The 27978-nt window shown below is 43.4% G+C and overlaps 1 protein-coding gene across 1 annotated transcript in view; it reads right to left on the bottom strand.

The window, feature by feature from the left end:
• The window catches only part of LOC144687630 (hepatocyte nuclear factor 1-alpha-like), a 225990-nt gene that overhangs the window by 57365 nt on the left and 140647 nt on the right, over nucleotides 1-27978 (bottom strand). The window contains exons 6-7 of the mRNA XM_078554000.1: nucleotides 21455-21656; nucleotides 14678-14869 (exon numbers count right to left, since the gene is read on the bottom strand). Of these exons, the coding sequence (XP_078410126.1) occupies nucleotides 14678-14869; nucleotides 21455-21656 (394 nt within the window). The remainder of the gene's footprint in view (nucleotides 1-14677; nucleotides 14870-21454; nucleotides 21657-27978) is intronic.

Here is a 27978-nt window from a genome sequence, read left to right as displayed (position 1 = left end):
AGCTTGAAGCTGGAGGAAGAAATCTACAGTGTAACCCTAATGGTGAGAGACAGTTTTGGGAGTAGAGGTTACCCAGCTGGGAAAGTAAAAAGGAAGCAACCCATTGGAAGCTGGGAGCACCTGTGAACTGTTTGAATAAGATCTGTAATTCTGTGGAAAATGTGATGTGTGATAAGTAAAAAGGAACCATTAATTTTTATAGTTAAAAGTATAAGTTGTCTATGAAAGAGAATAGTGTTTAGTCAAAGTGTTGTTAGTCATTTGATACAGTAAAATATTTTTTTTAATGTGAAATTCTCGATGTGTTAATCTTTCAGTTGTTAACTGGAAGTTTGAATTTCTCTTTAAAATTTTTAAGTCTCCACAGAGATTGTAACAGATTCCATGGTGCTATTTGAAGAAGTGCAGGGGTTTCTCCCTGGCATCCTAGCCAGTATTTAACCCTCAACTAACATCACTAAAACCAGCTGTCCGAGTCATTTATATCATTACTGTTTGTGGGACCTTGCTGTGTGAAATCCTGCATTTCCTACATCGTAATAGTAATGACACCTGAAAAGTACTTTATTGGCTGTAAAGTGCTTTGGGATATCCTGAGATTATGGAAGGTGTTAGAAATTTCTTTCTTTTACAAATAATTAGAAATGAATTGGAGTTGCCCCCTGTGAATCTGTGGGTAAAATTATCATATGCTGTGGTACAGGGAAATACAAACTAAGAAGGCCTTTGGTCTGGTCCCTAGTCTGTGCTGAATTGGTTAATTTAACCTGGGTCAGCGGCTGTGGGAGCTACAGATGATCTCAGTGTCCCTGAGATAAGGAAGGAGAAATCAGCTAGAGTTCCACATCCCAATTTCCATCCAGTGACCCATGCTAGAGGCCAACTTGAGTAGATGCTGGCCGAGGACAAGATCAGGCTTCATGGTGACGTCTTCTCCCCTGCTGTTCAGTACCCTATGGACACTCACTATGGTGATACACACAAAGAAGAATGGCCATTTAAGCAGGTAATGGAGGGCAATAAGTGCCCTGGAATCTTACCCCTCTATGAGTCAGCACCATAGGGAGCAAAGAGAAAATAAGTAGATGGAGGAATAAAAAGGAAAGGAGCTGAAAATGTACAGCAAGTGAACGTGGAGCAATTCCACAAAATATTTTGAAAGATTCTTGACGTGAGGAATTTTTAGAATGAAAGTCCTGAGAACTAGAACTAGGGGCCACTGTTTAAAAATAAGGGGTCTCCCATTTAAAACGGAAATGAGATGTAATTTTTTCTCTCAGAGGGTCGTGAGTCGTTGGAAGCCTCTTCCTGAAAAGGCGGTAGAAGCAGATCCTCTGAATATTTTTAAAGCAGAGGTGGATCGATTCTTGGTAAGCAAGGGGGTGATAGGTTATCGGGGTAGGTGGGATGCAGATTTCAGGTTACTATCAGATCAGCCATGATCTTATTAAATGGCAGAGCAGGCTCGAGGGGCCGAATGGCCTACTCCTGCTCCTTGTTTGTATGTTTGTAACTATCTGCTTAGCCAATTATCCATCAATGTCCATGTGCAGTTTCACTGAAAATCCAGTCAGGAGTTTCCATTTAATAGAAGGTTATCACTTGAAGTACTAATTAGATAAATGTCTAGGAATGGTAGATTCCAGAGATAGAGAAAAAGGATATCATCATGGGCGGAATCATCCGGGATTCGTGGCGGGCGGGGGTGGGGGGGAGAGGATAGGCTGCGATGTAAAAAACCAGTTTCCTGACGTCTGGAAATGAGGTTGGGATCTTCCTCCCCTGGTGTTCATGGTGGGTTGATAGCGGGTCAACTTTCCCACTGAAGCTTGATGGGAACCCATTTGCATCTTATGCATGCTCATGAAAACCCCAATAGGCCGGAAACACACGCGCCCCTGTCAAACCTTCCACCCTGTCAGTGGGAATTTATGCCATTCCGTTACCTCTTACAGCGAGGGAGAACTCTAGAGCACTTACCTTACACTCAACACTGTCTTCACCACTAGAGCTGACCACAGGTATGATACGTGCAGAAGACATGAAATGGTGGGGGGATGAGAGGGGGGGCAGCCAGAAGAGAGGAAGGGGGTGGGTGGAAGACACAAAGTAGTGGGGGGGGTGGTGGGTGAGGTGAGGTGGGGAGGAAGGCATGAAGGGGAATGCTTATGAAGAAAGCATGAAGGAGAACAGGGAGGGAGGAAAGTATGAAGGGGAAGGGGGATGGAGGAAGACTTAAAGGAGAAGGAGGAGGGAGGAAGGCATAAAGAGGCTAGGGAAGAGAGGAAAGCATGAAGGGGAAGGTGGGGACTGAGTGGGGGGATGGGGCCAGAGTGTTTCAGATGGAGGGGTTGATTGAGTCGATGTTGGAATCCTTGGGGGAGATCTGTAGGATGCTGATGATAGGAAGGGACGGTGACTGTGAGGGGGGGAAGAGGGATGCAGTTAGGTGGTAGGGTCGGGGTTTGGGTATGGCGGCTGTTGTTTTTATCTGGAGAGTCATTGAGGGGGACAAGCATGGTGGCACAGATTATGGGAGTGGGGAGGATCAAGGTGGGTGACTGGGGTGGGCTCAGCAGGGAGGAAAGACATGTTCAAATTGACCATGATCATGTCCAGGGTGATGGGGATAGGCCCAAAGGTTATGAGGGGAGAACGAAAGTGACATTAGGGGGGGCGTCGGTGATGATGGGGGACAAGTTGGTGGGCGACAGGAGGAGGATAAAAGGTGGCGAAGACAGTCTGACACGTGACACGCACCATCCTGAGACACAGGCAGCTCAACACTGTGACCAAGGCAACACCCTCAATGTCCAACCGCAAAACGTCAAGGTAGGGGTGGGACGGGTTTTCTCGGGTGGATGGAGCTGAAGGTCAGCACAGCAGGGCAACGACAGGAAAACCCTAATAATCATGTGGAGACTGTTTGAGAGCTTTTTGCTTCAATCCTCACTGTCTGGTGAAGGCCACATGGCAGCAGGTCTGGCCCCGAGAGTTCTCATTACAACGAGATCTCAGCAAGGTATAGAGCTGCCGTTCACTCTGAGCCATTAATGACTGGCTGTCTGGGCTTCCTTTTAAATATGGCACCCGAACATGGCAGCGGAGTGGCTGACTTCCTGCCCGCCCTGCCACGAGACTCGACATGAACCATGCGCATGCATAAATAAGGAGGCAGGGAGCGCATGATCGCACGTAACAGGCCCTGGGAGTCACTCCGACTTCCCGGTCCCGCCACGGAGCTTAAGGCAAGAGGGGACAATTCTGCCCCATATTATTCTTTGAGTTTCTCCACTAGATTGTGTCAAAGAATCTTTGTGCAAACATGGTTGAATCAGAATACGTGAGAAGCTGCACCACAATTGGTTGCTGTTACTACAGGAAGTGGAAAATTTCAGAAAGCAACTCTGGTCCCATTTGAAACATAAGTTCTGGGCTGGAAGAGTTACTATAGCTGCACCCAAATGTTCCTTCCTGTTTAGGAATACTCTGGGATAATGCCAATCAGGCCGATAGCTGTGTGTGCAGAGGAAATGTTATGAGCGTGCAGTTCTGATTTTGTTGGAAGTAAGTCCTGTTCTGGGCAGTTTCCAGATTTACTTCCATCGGTATTTGATGTTTATGTTTCGCCATTCTTTCATCAAATTCCGAGCAAAATTCTATGACAGACAGAAACACCAAGCATAAGCCTCTCAGGGTGCAGCCTGCTCGAGCAAACAGTAAAACAATGAGGACTTTGGATTAGGGAATCCAGGAGCCACATGGAGTGAGGAATTGGGAACAAGGAAGCGGGGAGTGATGTGGAACAAAGAGTCAACTTGGAATGAAGAATTTCTGCAGAGTAGTGAGAACTCAGGCAGGGCCGCGACGTGGTGAACCAAAACTTTGGTCCGGCTCCAAAACTATTGCAGTATGACCAATTATGCTATGACTCTTTGTCTTCAGCAGCCTCCTTCCCCTACATTCAGACAAGTCAACCCATCATACAATATTCCAATACTGCTTAAATTTAACATTTCCAGCATTTTCCATATAAAATGTTTCAATCGATCTGTTGGTTGTGTGGCTCAGTTGGTAGTGCCCCTGACTCTGAGTCAGAAGCTCCAGGTTAGAGTCCCACTCCAGGACTTGTTGACCACAGAAGGAGCTCTCATGACAAGGCTCAACAGGTTGATAACCAGCCTGTTAATCTTTCCAACATTTCCCCAAAGGGGAAAAAGTGGCATGAAGATATGAAACAACCTGTCACTTGAATAGCTTCCTAAACCTAAAGGCTGAGCTACCAAAATGAACATTGATTCAAGCTACAACTCTGACTATGTAAAGCTGGCATATTGCCCATTCCTCACTTTTCCAGAACATCTTCATCCAATTCAGGGTCATGGGGAGTCCTGCCAGGCAATGGGTGCAAGGCAGGGTACACCCAGGACAGGACACCAGTCCACACACAGGGGCATAATTTACCATAGCCAGTCCACCTTAGCAGCACATCTTTGGATGGTGGGAGGAAACCAAGGCACCTGGCAGAAACGCACACAGAGAGGGGGAGAATGTGCAAACTCCACACAGACAGACACCCACAGTCAGGGTTGAACCCAGGTCCTTGGAGCTGTGAGGCAGCAGCACTAACCACTATACCACCCTTTGCCCATTCCTTTTCCCCCATATCCTGGTGTTAATCCATTACCTGTGTTCACCTTGCAGTCTCTCCTGGCTTGTTTTATCACTCACATTAGATATATTGGGACAATGTGTACTGACACAAGGTGAAACTCTGGAAAGGACAGATTGATGATTTTAAGAGAAGTTGATCAATTTCATGGGGTCTTTTGTATTTAATTGTCAAATGCTTTTCCCTAGTGGATTCCTCCACATGTGGAATCACAGACGGCCATAACTCAGCAACCCTGTGCCACAGCTATCAGACTTAATTTTGCAACTTAATCCCAGTCTTTTGCTTTCTAACCAAATATTACAATGTTTCTTTTAAAAAAAACAATGGTTTAGCAATGAAAAATCTGAAGTTATGTTGCATGACTATAGGCTGGTTGGATAATTGTGTTTAAAAATGTGTATGTAATAAGAACATTTGTTGAAATTTACAATATATTGAGAGGCAGACCCAAGGGGGTCTATGTAGTACAGAAACATTATTCTAATTTATTGGCACCACTACTGCTTTTCCAAGAGTGCGTAAATTAACAGTAAATTACTTATTTGCATTTGATCTGGCAAGCATTAACACAAAGTAAAACTATTAGCACTCTTACCATTAATATTTGTGTGGAACTATTTCATTTCCTAAAAAGCTAATCAAATTATGATAATAATTATAGAGTAAAATTTTTTAAGGAGAAGCAATATAACATTCACTTAAAGTAATCAATGACTGTTCCTTATTAAAGAAGGGAAACCATTCATTATTACCAAGCAGCAGAATCCATTCAAATTATTCTCATTGGCTAAAGTGTCCCTCTATGCCAGTGAAGTGATCCCTTTCTTAATCATGAGTTCGCTTAAAGGAACAGGTCTTCATATATACATTCCCGGGTATTTAAATCTTTTTCAAGACAAATGCAATATTTGCAATAACATTTAAATAATAATTAAAAATTTCCTTTGTCCTTTATCAGATTATCCACCATTTTGAGAATGGTAAAGTTGGCCAGCAGTTTGTTCATAGATGGCCATGCTCACGCAGCCTGTTTTCCAGTCAATATGTCATTTACAGTTTGTATTGAGGATGGGGGTTGTTAGAAACTGCTCTAAATAAATAAATAAATGCATTTTTGTCGTGCCTTTTATGACCTGAGGATATCCCAAAGCACTTTACATTCCATAAAATACTTCTTAAGTGAAGTCACTGTTATAATGCAGGAAATATGGCAGCCAATTTACACACAACAAGCTCACACAAACAGCACTGCAATAAAGACCAGATGATATGTTTTAGTGATGGTGGTTGAGAAATGAATATTGGCCAGGAAGAAATACCCTGCAACAAGAGCAAAATACTGCGGATGCTGGAAATCTGAAATAAGGACAGGAAATGCTGGAAATACTCAGCAGGTCAGTCAGCATCTGTGGTGAGAGAAACAGAGTTAATGTTTCAGGTCAATGGCCTGTCATCAAAATGCAAGTCCTGACACTTGAACACATAATTTAGGTTGCCACTCAAGTGAAGTGCTAAGAGAGCAATGTCAGAAGTGCAGTTATTTTGGATGTGGTGTTAAACTTAGGCCCCATCTCCCTCGCAGGTGGATGTAAAAGATCCCATGGCACTATTTCACTGGGGAGTTCTCAGGCTATGTTAATCATTTAATCCACATCGCTATGACAGGTGATCTGGTCTTTTATCACATTGCTGTTTGTGGGACTTTGCTGTGCAAGAATTGGCTGCTATGTTTTCTAAATTACAACTGTGATGGCATTTTTTCATTATCTGTGAAGCACTGTGGGACATCCTGATGGCATGTGAGGACCTATAGGTGATTCTAGAACACTGGTAAATCTATTGATGTGTACGTAGGGTGACTATTTTTAGTACATACAGGTTGGTACTGGACAGGATATCTCACTAGAGCAGCTGGGACAACATTATGTTTCTGCCCATTGGTTTCGAGGCTGAATCTCCATTACTGACTGGAATTCCACTTCACCAGTGGGTGAGTTTTGTAAGTTCTTGACCAGAGTATGGGGTACTGTGATAGTAGAGTTTATACCATATCACAGAGTCGGGGTTGGGTGGAGGTCCATAAGATGCCAACAACTTTGAGCACTTGATAAGGGCTTTAAGAATTTCCACAGGGCTCAATGGCCCTACACACTAGACTGAACTGAGGGAGCATGAGGATAGGAGGGGGAAGCAGGGGTAGGAATATGAAAGGGTCAAAAAGCAAAAGGTGGAAAAATGTCATTTTGGGCACAATTATCTCGTGCTTTTCCTTTCAATTTGCTGAAGACAAACAGGGATAATTTTCATTAAAATGGTGTCAATTTTGATCCTTTACGATGTTGTTATTGTGCAAAAGTTTAAAATCAGCTTTGTAGGGCTGGAGGGTATTACAGAGACAGAGAGGAGTGAGGCTATGGAAGGAACTGAAAAGTAGAACGTGAAGCTTAAAACTGATGCTTGCTTAGCCAAGGAACAGATGTAGGCCGGAGAGCACAGGGGTGATGGATGAATGGGTATCGGCAGCAGAGGTTTGGATGACCTTAACTTTACTTGGACTAGACTGTGAATTGTTTCTATTTAATTCAGATGGGGCTCCTAATAAGCTTCCCATGGGCTGACTATGCAGAGCTAGTGGGATTTTGTTTGTGGCTATCAATGCTCCAGAGTAATTTGCTTAGAAACAGTCAATAGTGAGGGAATCTCCATGGTTACAGCTGGCAGTCACATATGCTAAGTGTATGCTGTTTAATTTAGTTTAAGAAGGTAATCTCGGTTGGGTTCTCGCTTTCACATTTCTGTTCAGTCAGATTCTGCATGGAAAAGCGAGTCCCACAGTATGTTAGTTACCACAATGACTGGACGCCACACTGGGTTACCCTGCTGCTTCTTAATCTCGGGAGGCATTGGTTCAAATCCAGCCCAGGAAAACATGGTCTACATGCAGTGCCTTTCATTAAGCTTTCGTTGGTACTTGTTAAGCTGCATCACCATTGACTGTTGTTTGGTTCTCCCCGATTGCTTCCCTGCGACTCTGTCCCAGGACTTATCTGAGGGCCGCAGCAACTGGTGATGTAGCATTCTGAAGCTCAAAGCCATGGACGTGCCTGGGGATGTCCAGTGGGTGTCTGAAGCTTATTGGTCTCATTTAAATGAGTCAGCCCAAGGGCCTACCCATTCCAGCACAGGGATTGTCACATGTGCCCGATTCATGCTGGCAGTCCTTCCAGCTGACCCAGCAAGTCATTTTCTCAAGAAATAAGGCAAATAACCATTTTTGAAGTTAAAAACATTCAATCACATTTTAGATGTGTTTTGGAAGAAATTTGGGGATATAGTTTTATACAAAATAAATGTACAAATTTGGCAATATGCAACACAGGCCAGGTAGCAAAATTAAACTTTTGATACAGCACCCTTAAAAAACAAAATCTCCTTTGCTATCTGTAAGCTAATGGTTAACTAAATCAGGTTAAATAAAAATAAGTTACAAACTTATTTGTAGCCCAGAAGCAAGCGTTTTTTTCGCAGTCATTATATGCTTCCTGGATGAGTGTCAGGATTCAGGATGCATATGCAACTGAGACCTTAACAGCAGGATCTTCTTGTAATTGAACTGTGGAAACTGAGGAATCAACACCCCACCTCCAGAATCAAGTTACTGAGTGCCAATGCCTGGGCCACAGTTTTTAAATCAGTCACTGCCTGTTCCTGAATTGCCATTCCCATAATGCTCCCTTTAAGGAGAGTAACCATTAATCTAGCTACCAAATTACTATGCACTTCCTATGATAGCCCAATTATCTCAAGAATGTCCCAAAAGAACATCTATTGGCACCAGTGCTTTGCCTATACCTGATATTGTCTGTTACCTGTCTAGATCCATGCTCTAAAATCACACTGGGATATTTAAATCAGAACCTAACAATCTGAGCTTTCCTTGGATTCATCTTTACACCATTATTGGTTCAACAATTCATTAAGAAGGATAGAATGTTCTTCCATTGTCTCAGTGTGCAAAGGGATTTTGTCTATATACTCAAGCTTCAGGTTTTGTGAAATCTGCAAGTCCGTTGCTGAAGATTTGGTGAAAAATAGAGGGCAGATTCTGAAAACTATGATGCAGGAATTCCAAATATATTGTTGTTGGCAGAGAGTAAAAAAAAACATAAGATCATAAGAAATTGGAGCAGGAGTAGACCACATGACCCAGCGAGCCTGCCCTGCCATTCATCATGATCATGACTTACTTTGGGCCTCAGCTCCATTTTCCCGCCCACTCCCCATATCCCTTAATTCCCTGAGAGACTGAGAAATCTGTCTATCCCAGCCTGAAATGTATTCAACAATGGAGCATTCACAAGTCTCTTGGGTAGAGAATTCCAAAGATTCACAAACGTTTGAATGAAGAAATTTCTCTTCACCTCAGTCCTAAATGATTGGCCCCTTGTCCTGAGATTGTGCCCTGGTGTTTTAGATTCTCCGACAAGCGGAAACAATCTCTCAGTGTCCACCCTTCAGAATTTTGTAGGTTGCAATGAGATTGCCTCTTATTCTCCTAAACTCCAGAGAATATACACCCAATTTACTCAGCCTCTCATCAAAGGACAACCCCCTCATCACAGGGACCAATTTAGTGAACCTTTGCTGTACCACCTCCAATGCAAATGCATCCTTTCTTAAATGTGGAGTTCAAAACTGCACACAGTACTCCAGATGTGGTCTCACCAAAATTCTGTGCAATCGTAGTAAGACTTCTTTATTCTTGTACTCCAATCCTCTTGCAATAAAGGCCAACATGCTATCCGCCTTTCTAAATGCTTGCTGTATCTGCATGCTAACTTTGTGTTCCTTGTACAAGCACACCCAAGCCTCTTTGAATATTAACACTTAGAAGTTTCTCACCTTTTAAAAAATATTCTGCTTTTTTATTCTTACGACCAAAGAAGGTGAATTTATGCTGGCACAGTTTGCATTGGGCATCAACAGCAGAATGAGGTCAGGAAAAAACAGGTGGAACTTTTTAAACAATTTAAGGAATGGGTAGAAACTAGGGGGACCCAAAGCCAGAGATACAGAGCTAACAAGCACAATAGGTGTCAGTAACTAGAGGAAAGGGGCTAAAATTGACATACATATATGGTGGGGTGAGGCACAGTGGGGAAAGAACAGGCTTCACCTTTTCCAGATGGTGACCTTCTCTACCCAACGGGGTGGGAAGGGGGGTGGGGTTTCAAACACCTGCAACAATTGTCCATGGATCCATTGCTCCCTAATAGGCAAGCTGGGGGTCCCCTATGCTGTAAAATTATCCCATGATCAAACGGAGAGAACTCAGGACTAGCCACAACATGAGGTCATTTTTGGTTGTTATCTGATTGGATTTCAAGGTTTTCTGAACTCTACAGGGTGGACAATAATGTGACCGAAATGGATCCTAATATGTTCCCTCATTGCCCAGCCTCAGAGTTGGCTCTAATTACAGACATTTGGTTTTTAATACTTTATCAATTACTGTATAATGAGAGATGTTAACCTCCAAGGTAAGGTAATTTAGGAACAGAAACTCTCCAGAAGACCGACAACAGCCCCCGTGAGTCTTTAAAGTTACATCGTTTGAGGTGATGGGGGAAGATATGTAAAAGGAATCTGTCAACTACTCTTGAATTCTAGTGAAGTCAAATCTCACCTGGGCTGCGCCTGACCTGTCATTTTGTTTGCTAAGTAAAGGTGCCTGGATATGTGGATGTGATGTGTTGTAAAATAGTGTGCTGCTTCTGTTTTCACACTAGATGAGCAGTCACGAAGTGTATGGAGCATGTACAGCATTAGAAATAGGAAAGAGTGAAACATGGTTACATGGGCCTTCTCGGTTATTCTGTGACAATGTCAAATAACCACTATCCATATGGGAGCAAAATCTGCACAGTGAGTGCCCCAACTTTCTATTTTATGCAGAACTGACAATGGTGTCTGACACTGTCTTGATTCAAGTTCAGACACATAGCATAACTGAGATCAGAGTCCAAGTAAGTCTCCAAAGGGAGGCACAAGAAGCTGTCATAACATTCAGACACATCCATTCCATGTCTCTCCTTGAGCTTTAAGTTGATACTCCAATTTACTACCCCTACCACTACAGGCAATCAGAAAGATACCGCACCGAACTCAAATGACAGAATGAGGCTGCAGTCAATCATATTAATAAATTTGGGAGCAGATATGGTGGGAGGCTGTGTACAACGTAAGACAGCATCACTTGGCTGGCATTCTCTCCCTGGTTTTAATCTTATAACATGGGCTTGTGCTTGTCATGTGTATCGTGCCTATTAAAAATTGTCCAGTTTTACATCCAGCTGGATCATGAGGTCAATATCATGCTAATCCTTAGGTTAGGGCCGAGGTTCAATAGGAGGTTGGTGTAAGATAAACAGCTAAATATATAACAGCTGAATACATCCGGCTGAGAGCTGACTAAAACATTCTAACCTTCTCTAGCTGGCTAATGCCATCTAACCCGTTATTTTTTCGCATGCAAACTGCAGCCCAGCACAAGATTAGCTCTGATGAGGAAGCAAGCTAGCAAGGTAGACAGCCTATTCCTGCTTCTAACTCTTATGATTTTATGATCTTAGATGTTAGCAGAACTGAGAACTCTGCAAGGACAACTGTTAATCTCAAGGCAGACAGCTGCCTCGCAAAAATGGCATTTGTGGGGATACCCTTGGCAACTAAAATGTAGAGGGGTCAGCAGAGGTAAGGGTGGAAAAGACATCTCAGAGTTTTTGGACCACTCACCAGGAACACCCAAGAGCCCTGGGTCTGATCAACACATGAACTAGGATAGAAGTGGCAGACTGCATCGTCTGCTTGCTAACTAAAGTATAATATGTGCCATAGTACAATTGACTGCTAATTAGTGCCAACGTTGAAGTATCAATAAACTCTCTTACCCCCAAAACACTTTACCTCATTTGCAGTAAAATTCCACCACTTACTTATCAGTTGTTCTAATGTGAATACAATGATCAGCTTCAAACTTTGAAGAAATTTGTGATTGCAGGAATTTAGGTGAAGGGGAATGTTATTTGGGTGGGATTTCAGGCATTGGCATTCTCTGTCTATGTGGCCTTTATACTCATTGTTGCAACTTTTTGAAATACAGTATTGACCTCTGGGATGAAAGGATATTGAAGCTACCTGTCCACTATCCTGTGCAGTGATCATCACCATGGTGACCACACGATGATCATCCCTTTCTTTTTATTCCATATTGTTTTGGATGTATTATTTTTAAAATTCATAACATGGTGCAAAAGAAGAATACAATTTCTTACCAATATGGATTGCCTCAGCTGATGGCTATCAACTGTCAGTTGACAGGACCTTCCAAACCCGCGACCTCTACCACCTAGAAGGACAAGGGCAGCAGATGCATGGGAGCACCACCACCTGCAAGTTCCTCTCCAAGCCACACACCATCCTGGCTTGGAACTATATCGCCGTTCCTTCACATTCGCTGGGCCAAAATCCTGGGAATCCCTCCCTAACAGCACTGTGGGTGTACCTACACCATGTAGACTTCAGCGGTTCAAGAAGGCAGCTCATCACCACCTTCTCAAAGGCAATTAGGGATGGGCAATAATTGCCCACATCCTGTGAAAGAATAAAATATCCTTTTGCTTCTGAGTTAAGGCCAGTCAAGCTCCACCACAGGACTTGAGCACAAAATCTGTACTATTGCAATATTGGTGCAGTGCCACATTCTCAGGGCAAGGCAGGTTTGGTGCATCAGCCCACTATCACAGAATCATAGAATCTGTACATTTGACCCATCGAGTCTGCACTGGCTCGCTGAAAGAGCATTCTACCTAGTCCCACTCCCCTGCCTTATCCCCGTAACCTTGCACATTCTTTCTTTTTAGATAGCAATCCAATTCCCTTTTGAATACTTTGATCAAACCTGCCTCTACCATCCTCTCAAGAAGTTCGTTCCAGACTCCAACCACCCTCTGGGTGAAAACATTTTTCCTCACATCACTTTTACTCCTTTTGTCAATTATTTTGAATCTATGCCCCCTAGTTCTTGATGCTCCCTTGAGTGGGAACAGTTTCTCACTATTTCACTATTTACCTGTCTGTACCCCTCAGGATCTTGAATACCTCTGTCAAGTCTCCTCTCAGCCTTCTTTTCTCCAAGGAAAACAGTCTCAACCTCTCCAATCTATCCTCATAGCTACAGTTCTTCATCCCTGGAACCGTTCTTGTGAATCTCCTCTGTACTCTCTCCAATGCCTTCACATCCTTCCTCAAGTATGGTACCTTCCTTGGGAAGAAGTGGTCAAGGGAAATAAATGCACTGCATGGTGTAGAGAGGGAAATGGGGCCTAAAGAACCTCTGTGGAACTGCAGCTCCTACTCTGAATTCAACACTAAAATCTTTGTGATTTCAAGCACTTGTAATGTTTCCTCTGATATAAGTGTAGGAATGGGCGCCGGTTAGCTTGGTTGGCTAGCGTCTGTTTCAGAATAATGCCAGCAGTGCCAGTTCGATTCCTGTACAGGCTGAGGTAGACTTGGGACCTGCCTCCTCTCCCTGCTCCAGTGGCAAACCACCACTGACAAAATCTTCCAAGTTATCAGCTCAGTATGAAGCATCAGGAGACAATGAGCCAAGGGCCTGGCTTTGGCCAGAGCATTCATTGATGAACTAAGTTTAGGAATGTTGGATATGCTTACAAGACTGGCTTTCTCAGCTGGAATGTATGCATTCATCAAGGTTAAGAGGCCCATTAACTGCTTGAGAATCACTAAAGCATCATTATTCCAGGTGGCATAAAAGCAGAAATTTCTGGAAGTACTCAGCAGGTCTGGTTAGCACCTGTGGAGAGAGAAACAGAGTTCACAGGCTGAGTTTCACCAGCCCTCTGGAGACAGGCTGGGAGGTGGTAAACCTTGCAAAATGGCGGCAGAAGACATGGAGAGGGAAGCCCAACATCTTCCTGCCGCCACGGGATATTCTCAATGGCGGGATTGGCAGCTGCCCACTGACCGGAGGTGGGCAGCCAATTAATGGTCACTTCCTGCCCCCCACTAGCAGGGAAACCATGGCGGCTTCCCAATAGATTTCAGTTCGGGGGGGGTGCATCTTTAATAGCCGCTCCATGGCCCGTAGAGGTCTCCCCCACTCCCCGGCAGTAATGATTGCCCCCGCGGCTGCGATGCCGCCACTGGAAGGTTCACCCCTCCAATTGCCAAGGCCTGCCTACCTGGCCCTGGCACAATGAATAAACAGCTCAACTGCCCTTCAAGGGTGCCTCAGCATCTCTACCGGTGGCGCTGCCGAGCTGCTGGTCCTCTGATTGGGCTTCCGGCTTTGAGAGGCAGGATGTTATCCTCAGTTGAAGATGGTGGTGCCAGTGGTGGCTTCCGAATTGACTGCCGCCAATAATATCCTACTCAGCGTGCCGCCATCCGGCCGCAAGGGCTCGGGGGTCAAATTCGGCCCCACCGGCCGGACAACCTGGGATTTGAGAAAATTCAGCCCAATGTTTCATGTTGATGACCTTTCATCAGAAAGAGCTTTCTTTGCCGCCAGGCCTGGTAAGCATTTTCTGTTTCTCTTACAGATTTCCAGCATCTGCAATATTTTCCTTTTGTATTATTACAGGTGTCTCATGACGGCTGATAAATTTACCACCAAGAAATCTGTTTCCACAGGAATTGTGTGTTTCAGTTAGTGGTTGAGAAACATCGAAGAAAAGCAAGCTTTTTGCGTGGGGAAGAAGGAATTTCCCCTCCTCTGTTCCCAATATATTTGATCAGCAGTTCTGCAAAATATGGGTAATCTCATAAACAGGATAGAACACGGGACACATCGCCAGCAAGACTTTAAATGCAAAGTGTTTTGGGGAGAAGGGAGTTTTGCGCTAAATGTTGAATTCCATAAAATTGCTTTTGAAGCCACAGCCCTCTGGAATGACAATAAACAAGAAAGTTTCTCACCATGTGGGTTCTGAAGCTGTGCCATTGTAGCCATGAATGAACTCTGAGCCATGTGACCCTGGACCTGATGCATGATTGGCTGCTGGTGGTGGGCATGTAGTTGCTGTGGAAACTGCACTGGCTGAAGGGTCGTCAGGCTGCCGCCCACGCTGTTAATGACCGGAACGTTCTGAGCTTGAGTCGTGGCAAGGCCTGAAAGTACAAAAACAAATATTTGTGTTAGGAAATGTTTTTACTGGCGCATTCCATGTCGTACAAACCACAGGACACATTAAAAAGTTCTAATTCAACACACATTGTGGGCAAACTGAGGGTTTGTTTTTGTGGGGGAATTATGTTCAACATTAAAGAATCTGTGAGTTTGCGCTAAGGATTTGGAATAGTCTTCGGATGTTCCCAGCAGCAATAACTGAGCTACCCACTCCTACCTCTCAGTCCGGGAAGAAAGACTTGCATTTATCTCCTGCTTTTCATGACCTCAGGACATTCCAAAATGTTTAACAGCCAATCGAGTACTTTTGAAAAGCAACCCAAGAGAGCCAGCAGCTAATTTTCACACAGCAAGATCCCACAAACAGCAATGTGATAATGGTCAGATGATCTGCTTTTTGGTGATGTTGGTTGAAGGATAAATATCAGTTAGGACACTGGGGAGAACATCCCTGTTCTTTGTCAATGTATAAATAATCACACTGCAAGGCAATCACCTTGTTAAAGACAATTGCTAGTTAAACAGGTGATGGGCATTGATTATCCCATCTAAATAGAATAAAAAGAAACAGCTGGAACACTTTGTGTGGAAGCTACTTGGAAGTCAGTAGCACTGTGTGTGTGTATATATATTATATATATATATATATTATATATATATATATATATATATATATATACACACACACACTATGAACAAAGTAATACTGAGGTACAGGACAATGCTATGCGTCCAACAGGAGCACAAGGAACATACGTGCCAGAAGGGACCAGTGGGTGGAGGGATGCCACCATCGTAGGGAGAGCAGGAAAGGCCACTGGAAAATATAAACATTGGCTAAATGTGCAGGATAAAGGACAGAGAAAAGACCTATCAATTGGCAAACCGAGGTAAAGATGTGGAAACCCAGAAAGCTCAGCATGAGTTCTGACAGTGGACCAGAAAGTGGTCGTGACCTGAGAAAAAAATCACCGGACTTGCGAACGGGGTTCTGTTCGCATGGGAGAACGATCATATAGTAGCAGTCCAGAAAGGGAGAGGAATGTGAGTAGAGGCCGTAGCTTAACAAGGAGGACTACAGAACAAGCTAGGAATCTCAATAGAAGTCCTTATGACCGAGAGATTCGAGTAGCTGCTAATAAATTGGAAAATAAGCTGATAAAGGAAGCCAAACTGAAAGAGTTAGGAAGTTGTAAGGAGTTTGGGGTATATTCTAAAATACCTGACAGGACAATAAGCTTTATCTCACAGTTGGATCTGTACAGAAAAGGTACTCCTAGATGGCACATATAAGGCCAAAGCGAGGTTAGTAGCCCGAGGCTTTGAAAAGAGACCAGGAGATCGGGATGTCAGAGTGGATTCGGCTACTGTGGGGAAAGTGAGTTTGAAGATTTTTTTTAGCTATTTTGGCATCCTATTCCTGGGAGTGCAGTGCAAATCAATTGATATAAAGACTGCATTTTTACAGGGGGAGAAGTATCAAAGGGAAGTTTTTTTTAAACCATCCAAAGAAGCCGGGGATGTAGAAGGAAAGCTATAGAAATTGAACAAGTGTGTTTATGGGTTGAATGATGCACCAAAGTTTGGTATTTTTCCATGAGGTCTGTCCTGTTAAAAACAGGTTGCATTCAGTTAAAGCCGACCCCACGATGTTCTACTGGTACCATAAGGAGAAACTAGCTGGAATCTTTATCATGTATGTTGATGATTTCCTGTGAGGAGGCTCTGTAGAATTTGAACAATGGGTAATTGAGGAGATAAAGAAGGAATTCAAGGTCGGAAGTCAGGCTTCAGGGGCCTTTAAATACACAAGTTTAGACATTAAACAGAGCAAGTTAGGAGTGATATTGAGTCAAAAATCTTATCTAGAAAATGTTAATCATATTCCAATAACTTGGGTTAGATCCTCACAAAAAGAAGATCCTGCTACCAAGGAAGAAACAGAACAGTTGAAAAGTTTGATTGGGCAATTGAACTGGTTACGCACTCAGACTAGGCCTGACGCTAGTTATGATGTGTTGGGGATGAGTACCATGATGAAACATGCTACAGTTGAGCAAGTTCTGAGAGCAAATAAAACACTTAAAAAATTAAATTCTGAGAGATATGTGCTCAAGTTTCCAACCCTGGTTGATCCAGAAGATATGAGGTTGGTCATTTTTAGCAATGCCTCACATGCCAATCTTCCAGATGGGGACTCTAGCACAGCAGGGTTTATCATATTCTTGGTGGGAAAGAATAATAAATGTTGCCCACTGACTTGGGAGGCCAAGAAAATAAAAAGGGAAGTGAAAAATACCTTAGCTGCTGAAACGCTGGCCTTGGTAGAAGCATTAGATATGGGGATTTACTAATCCAATATACTGACAGAAATATTATATAAGGGGCACTGTGGGAAAGGTTTGCCCATAGAATGTTATGTTGATAACTGGTCTCTTTGGGACAACATTCATTCCACGAAAAGTGTCACTGAAAAAAGGCTAAGAATAGTCCTAGCCAGCATAAAAGAAATGTTAGAGAGAAGAGAGATCTCTAAGATACAATGGGATGACACAAGTCACCAACTATCAGACTGTTTTCCGAAAAGAGGGGCGTCTTATGTTATAATGATGCAATGAAATATATATATATATATATATATATATATATATTTGGTAAAGGAAATATGGGAGCTATAGATGTGGAAATATGTGACATTATTTCCTTCTGTTTGTTTAAAAAAATGTTCTTTAAGTTTTTTTTCAAAGTTTTTTAATTTAAAAAGAAAAGAGGGGAATCTGTCAATGTATAAATAATCACACTGCCTGGCAATCACCTTGTTAAAGACAACTGCTAGTTAAAATAGGTGATGGGCATTGATTATCCCATCTAAATAGAATAAAAAGAAACAACTTGAACACTTTGTGTGGAAGCTACTTGGAAGTCAGTAGTATTGAGGAGTTGTCTTGAAAATAAACCAGCTTGAACCAAAAAAATCAGCCTGGATTAATTCCTCCACCACAACCTCTTATTGTGAATAACACTCTTCTTCCAACATCACAGGATGGGATCTTTAGTAGCCACCCGAGAGTCTTAATGAACAACATGGCAGTGAGACTTAAAAAGAGAGGTGAGGCAGAAAATAAAACACATTCAGCAATATTAAAGGAGGGGATAATTTTTAATCTCCTGAGATTACACAGTGCACAGTGAATGGTAGGAGGAGGATAGTGTTTGGTCACGACGCTGCAGCTATCATGGCGTGATATCTCCAACCCCTCTTTCCTCTCTAAAGTCCTTGAATGTGTTGTCACCTCCCAAATCCGTATCCATCTTTTCTGGGACTCCAATCCCTCCAATCGTCTTTCCGCTCCTGCCATGAACCGAAATGGCTCTTATCAAAGTGACAAAGGTAAAATTTCCCCCCTCATCCTTCTCAACCTGTCTGCAGCCTTTAACACTGTTGACCAAACCATCTTCCTCCAACACCTCTCCACTGTCGTCCAGCTGGGTGGGACTGCACTCGCCTGGTTCCATTCTTACCGATCTGATCATTGCCAGATGATCACTTGCAATGGCTTCTCTTCCCGCTGCCACACCATTACCTATGGCATTGCCCAAGCATCTATCCTTGGCCCCGTCCAATTTCTCATCCTACAAACAGCCCCTCAGCAACATCATCTGAAAACACAGCATTAGTTTTCACATAGGCTGACTATCTCCTAGCTCTACTTCACGACCAGCGCTTTTTAACTCTCTGCTGCTCCACTGTAGCTAATATATCAGATTGTTTTCCAACTGAAGCTGAACCAGATGGCTCGCAACCTTGGTGTCATATTTGACCCTAAGATAAGCTTCTTACCACATACTCATGCCTGCACTAAGACTGCCTATTTCTATCTCTGTAACATCACCTAACTCACATCCTTGCCTCAGCTCATCTGTTGTGAAACCTTCATTCGTGTCTTTGTTACCTCTAGTCTTGACTATTCCAATGCACTCCTTGCTGGTCTCCCAACATTCTACCCTCAAAAAATTTTGAGGTCATCCACAACTCTGCTTCTGTGGCCTAACTTGCATTAAATCCCGTTCACCCAACACCCCGTGATCACTGACCTACATTAGCTCCCAGTCAAGCAATGCCTCGATTTTTAAACTTTCACCCTTGTTTTCAAATCCCTTTAAGGCCTCACCCCTCCCTATCTCTGTAACCTCCTCCAGACCCACAACCCTGAGATATCTGTGCTCCTCTACTCCTGGCTTCTTGAGCAATCCCAATTTTAATTGCTCCACTATTGGTGGCTGTACCTGCGGCTGACTAGGCCCCTAAGCTTTGGAATCCCCTCCCTAAACCTCTCTACCTCTCTTCCCAATTTTAAGACTCTCCTTAAAACTACTTCTTTGACCAAGCTTTTGGTCATGTGCTGTAATATTACGTGGCTCGGGGTCAAATTTTGTTTTATAATGCTCCTCTGAAGAGCCTGGAGGCATTTTATTATGTTAAAGGTGCTAAATAAAAACATGCTGTTGCTATCATTAGGTGGGGCAGGCTTACTACACCAGCAGGATTCTTTTGCCAGTCAGTTTTCTATGTTCATACATCATTCCAGTCATGAATGAGCCTTTGTTATAACTTGCATGTTCATGTAGGTATGTGCATTCCCCACCCTCCGGTGGCTGCCTCTTGTGTGAAGTGACGGCACTGATTGAGGAATATGAACATTTTCCTTTACACATGCATGAGCTGAAGCGTGCAAACATCAGAGTCAGTTGCATTTGTCTTTCCCATTGAGCTGTTATACCTCTTGGATGGTGCAGAATGAGACCAGTCTCTCTGCTCTTTGATGTCTAGATGTTCGGGTAATTCATCACTGCACCTTATTTAAAAATTCAATTTTAAAATTCAATTAAAATTCCAATTCAAACAAACTTGAGAGCTCTGGAGCCAGATTTTATGTGCAAATGCTTGGTGGGCTGTAGTCATGATCGCCTGGCACTGCATAAATCAGGTTTGATTTAAGCCTCACAGTTTATCTGCTCACTGGGGTCAGTTCGTTGAGAGGACAATCTTCCATTTACTACTTTATCATCTTTGAAAAGTTTCCAAAGCTCTACTTCCCCTCGGTCCTGATTAACTCCCCTCCTCTCCTGAAGGCATTGGCATACTTTGGGATGTGGTTCCAAAGGCATCGGCTGCCCTCCAGTGTTCCTTTGGGATGCCCCTTCCTCTGGTGTGTGCCTAAATTGTAAGTTCCCAAAGTCTACCCCATCCACTGGGGCTCACAGCTGAGCCTAGCAGTGTCCTGCTGCAATGTGCACACATGCTAATTTATCAACAAGAGAGAGCAGACAGCAATCAGACTCTAATTGGAATAATGTCACAAGATCTTCAACATCTACTTGAACCCCCACTGATGCTTTTTAGCTCACTAGTGGTGATCAGAGTCCTGAGTTCAACTGCAGGACTCTGATCACCACTCCACCTTGACTCAGGGGAGCACTCTTACCTCTGAGTTAGAAGATTGTGTTTAAATTCCACTGTAGAGACTTCAGAGCAAAATCAAGGCTAGCACTTCGGTGCAGTACTGAAGAATTGCTGCACTGTTGCAGGTGCCGTCTTTTGGAAGAGACATAAATTCAAGGCCCAGTTTGTTCTCTTGGGTGGACATAAAAGATCCAATTGGCACCATTTTGAAGAAGAAGAGAAAAATTATCCTCGGTGTCCTGGCCAATGCTTATCCCTCAAACAATACCACGAAACCACATGATATGGCCATTATCACATTACTGTTTGTGGGATCTTGCTCTGTGCAACTGCCTACATTACAATAGCGACTACACATTAGCTGTAAAGTGCCTTGGGATCGCCTGAGGTCATGAGATACTACATAAATGCAAGTTCTTTCCTTCATAGCACTTAGTTAAGATCAATTTACTCAGAATAGATCAGGCATTGAATCTGAGTACAATTGAAGCAAAAACCAATGCCACTTTTAAGGGGAGAGAAGACAAGACTTGAAATAACGGAAGGTATAGGACAGAACAAGGCAGCTGGATTTGTTTTACATTTCTCTAGCAAAGAGCCAGCATAGACACAATAGGTTGAATGGCCCCCTTCAATGTTGTCATCTGCAATTGTACGAGTAACACATCAGCCAGCACTTTTATCAACTATTGCTGATTAAGCAGTGTCAAGGATTTTTCTGCTTTTTAATATTTTGATATTTGTTCTTTGAACAATAAGTTAACCTGAGATATCATCTGCATGTAGTACTAGTTCAGGTAGATGCTGAAGATCTTAGGACATATTCAAACTAGAGCCCTGAGTTCTCACTTCCTCCCTCAAAAAAACACCAAAAAAACAGAGTAATTGGTCATTTATTTCATCACCGTTTGTGGAATCATGTCCTGCACAGAATAGCTGCCACGTTTTCATACACCACAACAGACATTGTGCTTCAGGTGTTCAGTGTGTGTGAAGGATTTTGAGGTGCTTTTTAAAGACACGTGAAGATCCCAAATAAATATAAATCTTTCTTCATTTTAGGCAGTTACAGGAAATATCTCATTCACTCACGCCTATTTACCTATCACCAAAGCTGAAGCTCCTCCATTGGTTAACGCAGGTGACAGACAGGTTGACTCACTCGGTGCAATGGCCATGACACTCGGTAAGGAAGCCATGATGAGGTTCTGGGTCTGTTGGGCTACAGCGTGGGGGTTGTGTGGCAAGCTGTGGAGGGCGGTCAGTGTGCTGACAGGGGGTAGGGTTCCTCCTGAGGCAGCTATCTGTGAAGAAAACACACCAGGTTAGATGGAAGAATAAAATGTGAAATGCTGCTGCCTGCTATCCACTTTACAATGCATTAGAGGACAGAATAGGCCTCACCTTGGCCTAAGTGCAATTTTCAACTTGAATCACAATAGATTGAATCATCCCAGTCATTATATTAAGACATCTCTGGTGTAGGATTTGTGTGAGTACAGTTGGGAGCCAGTGTTATAAGGCGTAATAGATTGCTGCTCTTTGTTAAGTTTAATGCTCTGTTCTCTCAGGGGTCTGATGGATACATCGCTTTGATTGTATTTCATCTCAAAGTCTGTGAACAGATTCCTAACAGGTATCATGAAGCATGTGTGCAGGGGTAGCCCTTGTCCTCAAGCAGCCAGCCTCTGACTCAATGGTCTGACTGAAAGAAAGAGGGAATTAAATACTGACACTGGGTGAAGATATCATGGTAATTGCCAGGATGGGTGTCACAGGGCTGCATCATGAGCTGCATGTCATCACACACCAGCTGCATGCTGTGTGATTGAAAGCATTTCCTATTCATGCATTCTCTGGGACATTGTGTTGGAGTACGCAAGAGCTATGTGGTACAGTCGATCATGCCCTTCACCTGGGGATAGCCTGAAATCCTGCAAGTCCAGAGTCCTGTCTTCCTTCTATGTTGTCTTAATAGAGAATGAGATGAAGTTGTTGGCTCTGGTGAAAGGTGCATCCTTCACTTGCTTGATGCGGGCGTGGGCAACCAATTGACAAATTTTGCTAATATCAACTGCTGCAGCGAAGACATTACATTAATGGCTAGAGTCACTTTCAGAGCCACAGGCAAGGCTGAGCATGACCAAGCACTGGGCTGCAGCCAGTGGCAGAGAGCCATGACGGCTTCCCTGCTCAAGTGACCTCCTCACACACTGATCCTTACTGAGCTATGAAGCTCTTGATCTATATGCTCGAGTGGGGTAAGGATAACTACCATCTTTCTTCCTGGAGCCTTTCTGCCTGCTGCTGCAGGTCTCTGGATTCTGCCTGGTCCTCTTCTTCCTCCTTTTGTATCCACAATGTCACCACACCCAGAACATGAACCTGAAATTTCCTCAGAAGCTGTGGAAGAGTCAGACAGATCAACCCTGACTCTTTGATATTCGAGACATTACAACACTCATCTTGGGGTACAAGAATAAAGAAGTCTTCCTACGATTGTACAGGGCTTTGAGAGCACATCTGGACTACTGTGTGCAGTTTTGGTCTCCGTATTTAAGGAAGCACATACTTGTATTGGAGGCGGTATAAAAGGTTCACTGGATTGGTCCCTGGGATGAGAGGGTTATCCTATGAAGAGACGGTTGAGTAAATTGGGCTTATACTCTCTGGGGTTTAGAAGAATGGGAGGTGATCTCATTGAAACCTACAAGATTCTGCAGGGGCTTGATAGGGTGGTCACTGGGAGGTTGTTTTCCCCTGGCTGGGGAATCTAAAACATGGAGGCAGAGTTTCAGGGTAAGGGGGCGATCATTTAGAACTGAGATGAGGAGAAATTTCTTCACTCAAAAAGTTGTGAATCTTTGAAATTCTCTACCCCAGAGGGTGGATGCTCCATCGTTGAATACGTTTTAAGGCTGGGGTAGACAGATTTTTGGTCTCTCAGGGAATCAAGAGATATGGAGAGCAGGTAAGAAAGTGGAGTTGAAGCCCAAGATCAGCCATGATCATATTGAACAGCGGAGCAGCCTTGATAGGCAGTATGGTTTACTCCTGCTCCTATTTCTTACATTCTTATGTTCACACCAATGTAAACTCTTAACTGCCAGCGACTCTTTATGCCCAAGGATAAATTCTAAAACCTTAGAAATGCAAAGGGTTAATGAAGGACAGCAAGTATCTATTTGTTAAAGGGAAGAAATGTTTGAAGCAGTGACCAATTGCATAGTAAAAGGAATGTAATAGGTATTGTGTATATGAATTTCCAAAGGCAATTGATCAATTGTTTCACAGTAGACATGTTATAAACATTCATGCATATGGGTAAAAAAGGAAAATGTAGCAGCATAAGTAGGAAGTTAGTTGATGGGCAGGAAACAAAGGTGTTAAATTAATGGGTATTTCTCAGATTGGAGAAGGGTTAAAATAAGGACTAGTGCTGCATATACTGTTCTTGGTATATGTATAAATAATTTGGACACAGACTTTAGAAGCATGATATCGAAATTTGCTGAAGAAAGTAATGGTTTGGCAAACTGTGAGTGCTGTCAATTATTTCAGGCAGACATGGACATGGGAAAACTAATGGCAGATGCTGTTTGATACGGAGAAGTGTGAATCAGTACATTTTGGATTGTAAAGCAAGCAATGGGAACCATATACAAAATCTAGGCTTGATACTCCAGCTGAAGGAGTGCTGCACTGTCAGAGGTGTCGCCATCTGCCCTTTCAGGTGGATGCAAAAGATCCCATGGTACTATTCAAATAAAAGCAGGTGAGTTCTCCCGGCACCCTTGCCAATATTTATCCCGGAACCAACATCGCTAAAACAGAATATCTAGTCATTGTCATCTTGTTGTTTGTGCGGCCATGTTGTGCGCCAAGTTGGCTGCTGTGGTTGCTACATTACAACAGTGACTGCACTTCAAGAAAGAACTTCACCAGCTGTAATATACTTCGGGATGTCCTGAGATTGTATGAAGTGCTACAAAAACGCAAGCTCTTCTCCCTTTTACATTCGATGGACAGAGGCTGAACTTCCCGAAGCTACAAACGCAGCTGGATGGAGCCATAAAAAGATCAGTGGCAATTTTATAAATGGGGATGTAGAGTACAAAATTAAAGAGGTTATAATGAAGTTTAAAAGTTCAGCTACACTTAGCTTACAGTGTGTAATACAGAAAAGACATTAAAGCCATAGAAAGCATGAAGTGTAGATTCACCAGAATTACATTGTTATCAGAAGTAACTTGGTTCCGGCCCCGCCCGCTGCTGGGACCATCCAGTCCCCCAAAAGTCAATGGAATCTCCCAAGGCGGGTCTCGCCATGATGAGGCCGGAAAATCGGGGCCAGGGATTACTTACACTGGAGCAGAGAAGTTTAAGATTAGATTTAATAGGAGATTTTTTTTTTTAGTCGTGAGAAGTCTTGATAGAGTGAACAGGGAAAGACTGTTTACTCTAGTTGGGGAATGAGAGGGTCATCAATTTAAAACTGTCATAAAGAGAACGAGGGGTGAAGTTATGAAAACCGTCTTTAATAGAGTTGTTAGAGCGTGCAATGATGGGCCACTGGGACTCATTGAGGCAGAGACTGGTGCATTTTTAAAAGGAAGAACAGATAAACATTTCAAGCATAATTTTACAGGGCTACCGAGAGACAGCAGTGGGATTAGATTTAAATTGTTCTAACAAAGAACCAGCACAGACACAGTGGGTCAAATGAGCTCCTTCGGCGCTGTCAAGTTCTATGGGTCTCTGGTTCCTGATGGTGAAAGTCTGTCTTTAAAAGACATTTCTAATGGCAAGCCTCTCCCCTTAACAAGGTTCCTGTTGGTGAGACTGTTTACCAGGGATTTCTAAATGGTAAAACTCTCCCTTGATAAGTGAATGCTTTCCGAGTATTTGTGTAATTCCATGCAGCACTGTTGGAAGTTCTGTAACATTAGAATGTACAACTTATGACCTATATGCAGCTTACATAATCATCAGTGAACAAATTGTTGCAGTAAAACTTGTTCACTGACAAACAAAAAGCAGCAGTATTTACTTTCTTGGTGTGGGCTGTTAGGGGTCATGAGATATGAACAGTATTGACTCTAACAGAAACATTGGGCAGAATTTTATGACAGCGGGATTTTACGTTCCTGCTGAAGTCAATGGGGTTTAGAATGTCTCGCCGCATTTTACGGCCCCGTCCCCGCCGAAACGGGGCTGTAAAATTCTGCCCATTGGGTGGGATTTTCCAGCCCCGCCCACCGCCGGGATCATCGGGTCCTGGGTCGCCGAATCTCCCACGGAGGGTCCCGCCACAGCGGAGCCAGAAAATCCCGGCCAATATTTCACATTTGTTTTTCCCTGCTCTTTAGCTCTGCCAAGTACAATTCCCTACCAAAGGCAACATGTGGGCCACAGGATCCCAAACCCCTAACTATAAACAGTAACGAGAGCACCCTAACAGGGGTGGCATTCATCTTGCAGTGGGGGGGCGGGGAGGGGCGGTTTTGCTGTGCAAAGGTTTGGATTGGTGTCCCTGCATTTCACTGTGCTAAATACTAAATGCTACCCACTTAACGGATGTCAGACCCTCATCGCTTGCATGGTCCTAAAGCTGCCCATGAGCCCCATAAGATTGGGTCAGCTCGCCCTCATTTTTTTCCGACCTTGCTTCTTAAGACAGTGATGCCATAAAGCAAAAGTGTTTTGCAGGATACCGCACCTAACTGATCATTTTTTTATTCATGGGAGGTGGGTGTCGCTGGCATGGCTAGCATTTATTGCCCATCCCTAACTGCTCCTGAGAAGATGGTGGCGAATACAGCTGGGTGGTTCACTAGGCCTTTTCAGAGGGCAGTTATGAGTCAACCACATTACTGTGGGTTGGGAGTTACATAGGCCAGACAGGGGAAGAATTTAGGGATTTGCTTTGCTAGAGCACATTAGTGAACTAGATGGGTCTTTACATTAATCCGACAGCTTCATAGTCCCTGTGTCTGCTGCTAGATTTTTTGATTCCAGATTTATCCCTAGTTGCTGTATTGGGATTTCCCAGATCAACAGGCTAGGTCTCTGGATTACTAGTCATAACCACTATGCCATGATATCCCTAAGCACACCTCATCATATCATTACCGCAACAATGCAAACTCATTGCTGAGTACATCTCACACAAATTTTTAAAAATTAGAATTGAAATTTTAAACTGAATATTGTAAAATATATTGCTATGGCAACATTACATTGCAGAGTTGACCTTCACAATAAAGTGATGGGGCAGTATCTTATCCACCCGCGATCGGCTGCGCACTACCATTTTACGTGGGTGGGCCAATTTAGGCCCGCCCAGCGTCATACACGTTCTGGAGCGCTCAGCACTACCTGTGCGGGCGAGGAGAGGAGGGAGAGGAGGGGCCTCCACTCTTTCGTGCATGCGCGCGAGAGAGCGCAGCAATCTCCCTGAGGCACGGAGCTGCATAACAAAACTTTTCAAAGTGGAAAATTATTCAGACGTGTCCTCTCATGTGCCAGTGTCACATGAGCTGGGACATGTTTGTCAATGTAACAAAATTAATTAATTTATTTTATTAAAACGCGAAGGCCACTTGGGGTCTTCATCTGCCCACCAACCTTAAGGTTGGACAGACAGCGTTGCTAACAAGTTTAATTGGCTTTTTAAGGCCTTAATAGGCCGTTGACAGTTCGGCGAGTGCGCAGCCATCTCCAGCTCACGCCTGCCAAATTAAATATCTAAATGATGTGCGATGACATTGGGACGCACGCCCAACGTCATCGCGCGTCATTTTGTGTGTCGGCGTGTCAGGCCTGCCCTGCACGCCGACAGCAGTATTCTGGCCATGCTGAATTTTCTTGTTCCACTAACTCCACTTTCCCACCCTCAACATGACAGCGTCATCAAATTACAAACTATCTCTATACAGCAAAAAACAAAGCTTGTAATTTGTAGTGTCCTCTTCCATTAATGGCAATATATAAATACAGGTGGCTGTTGTTGCAGCAATGCCATTTATGCTACTGGTATGTTCTCATAAACCTTTAAATAATAACTGAGGTGTCCAAAAATTTTGCTTGAGAAATTAGGTCAAATTTTGACACTCAGTGCAACATCCCCTCAGCACTGCACTCATCAGTGGTGCCATCTTTTGGATGACACATTAAACCAAGGCCCTTTCTGCCCTCTCACATAGACATAAAAGATGCCATGGCACTATGAAGAGAGCAAGGGAGTTCTCCTGCTATCCAATATGTATCCCTCAATCATTATTACTTAAAAAAACAGAAATTATCTGGTCATCATCACATATTTTGCTGTGCAAAATTGATTGTTATATTTCCTACATGACAACATGACTACACTTCAGAAGCACTTAATTGGCTCTAAAGAGGTTTGGGATGTTTTGAGGTTGTGAAAGGTGCTATATAAATGCAAGTCTTTCTCTTGTGCAATATCCTTTGATGTGGCACAAGATAAGATTGTATGATGTAGGGGGTAACATATTAGCGTGGATAAAGGATTGGTGAGCTAACAGGATGCAGAAAGTAGGAATAAATGGGTTTTCTTTTGGGTTGGCAAGCTGTAATAAGTGGAATGCCGCAGGGATCAGTGCT

Source organism: Cetorhinus maximus, chromosome 12 (genome assembly GCF_964194155.1).
Source record: "Cetorhinus maximus chromosome 12, sCetMax3.hap1.1, whole genome shotgun sequence".
NCBI classification, from domain to species: Eukaryota; Metazoa; Chordata; class Chondrichthyes; order Lamniformes; family Cetorhinidae; genus Cetorhinus; species Cetorhinus maximus.
The sequence above is the reverse complement of the archived record's forward strand: the minus strand, read 5'-3'. Positions and strand labels throughout refer to the sequence as shown.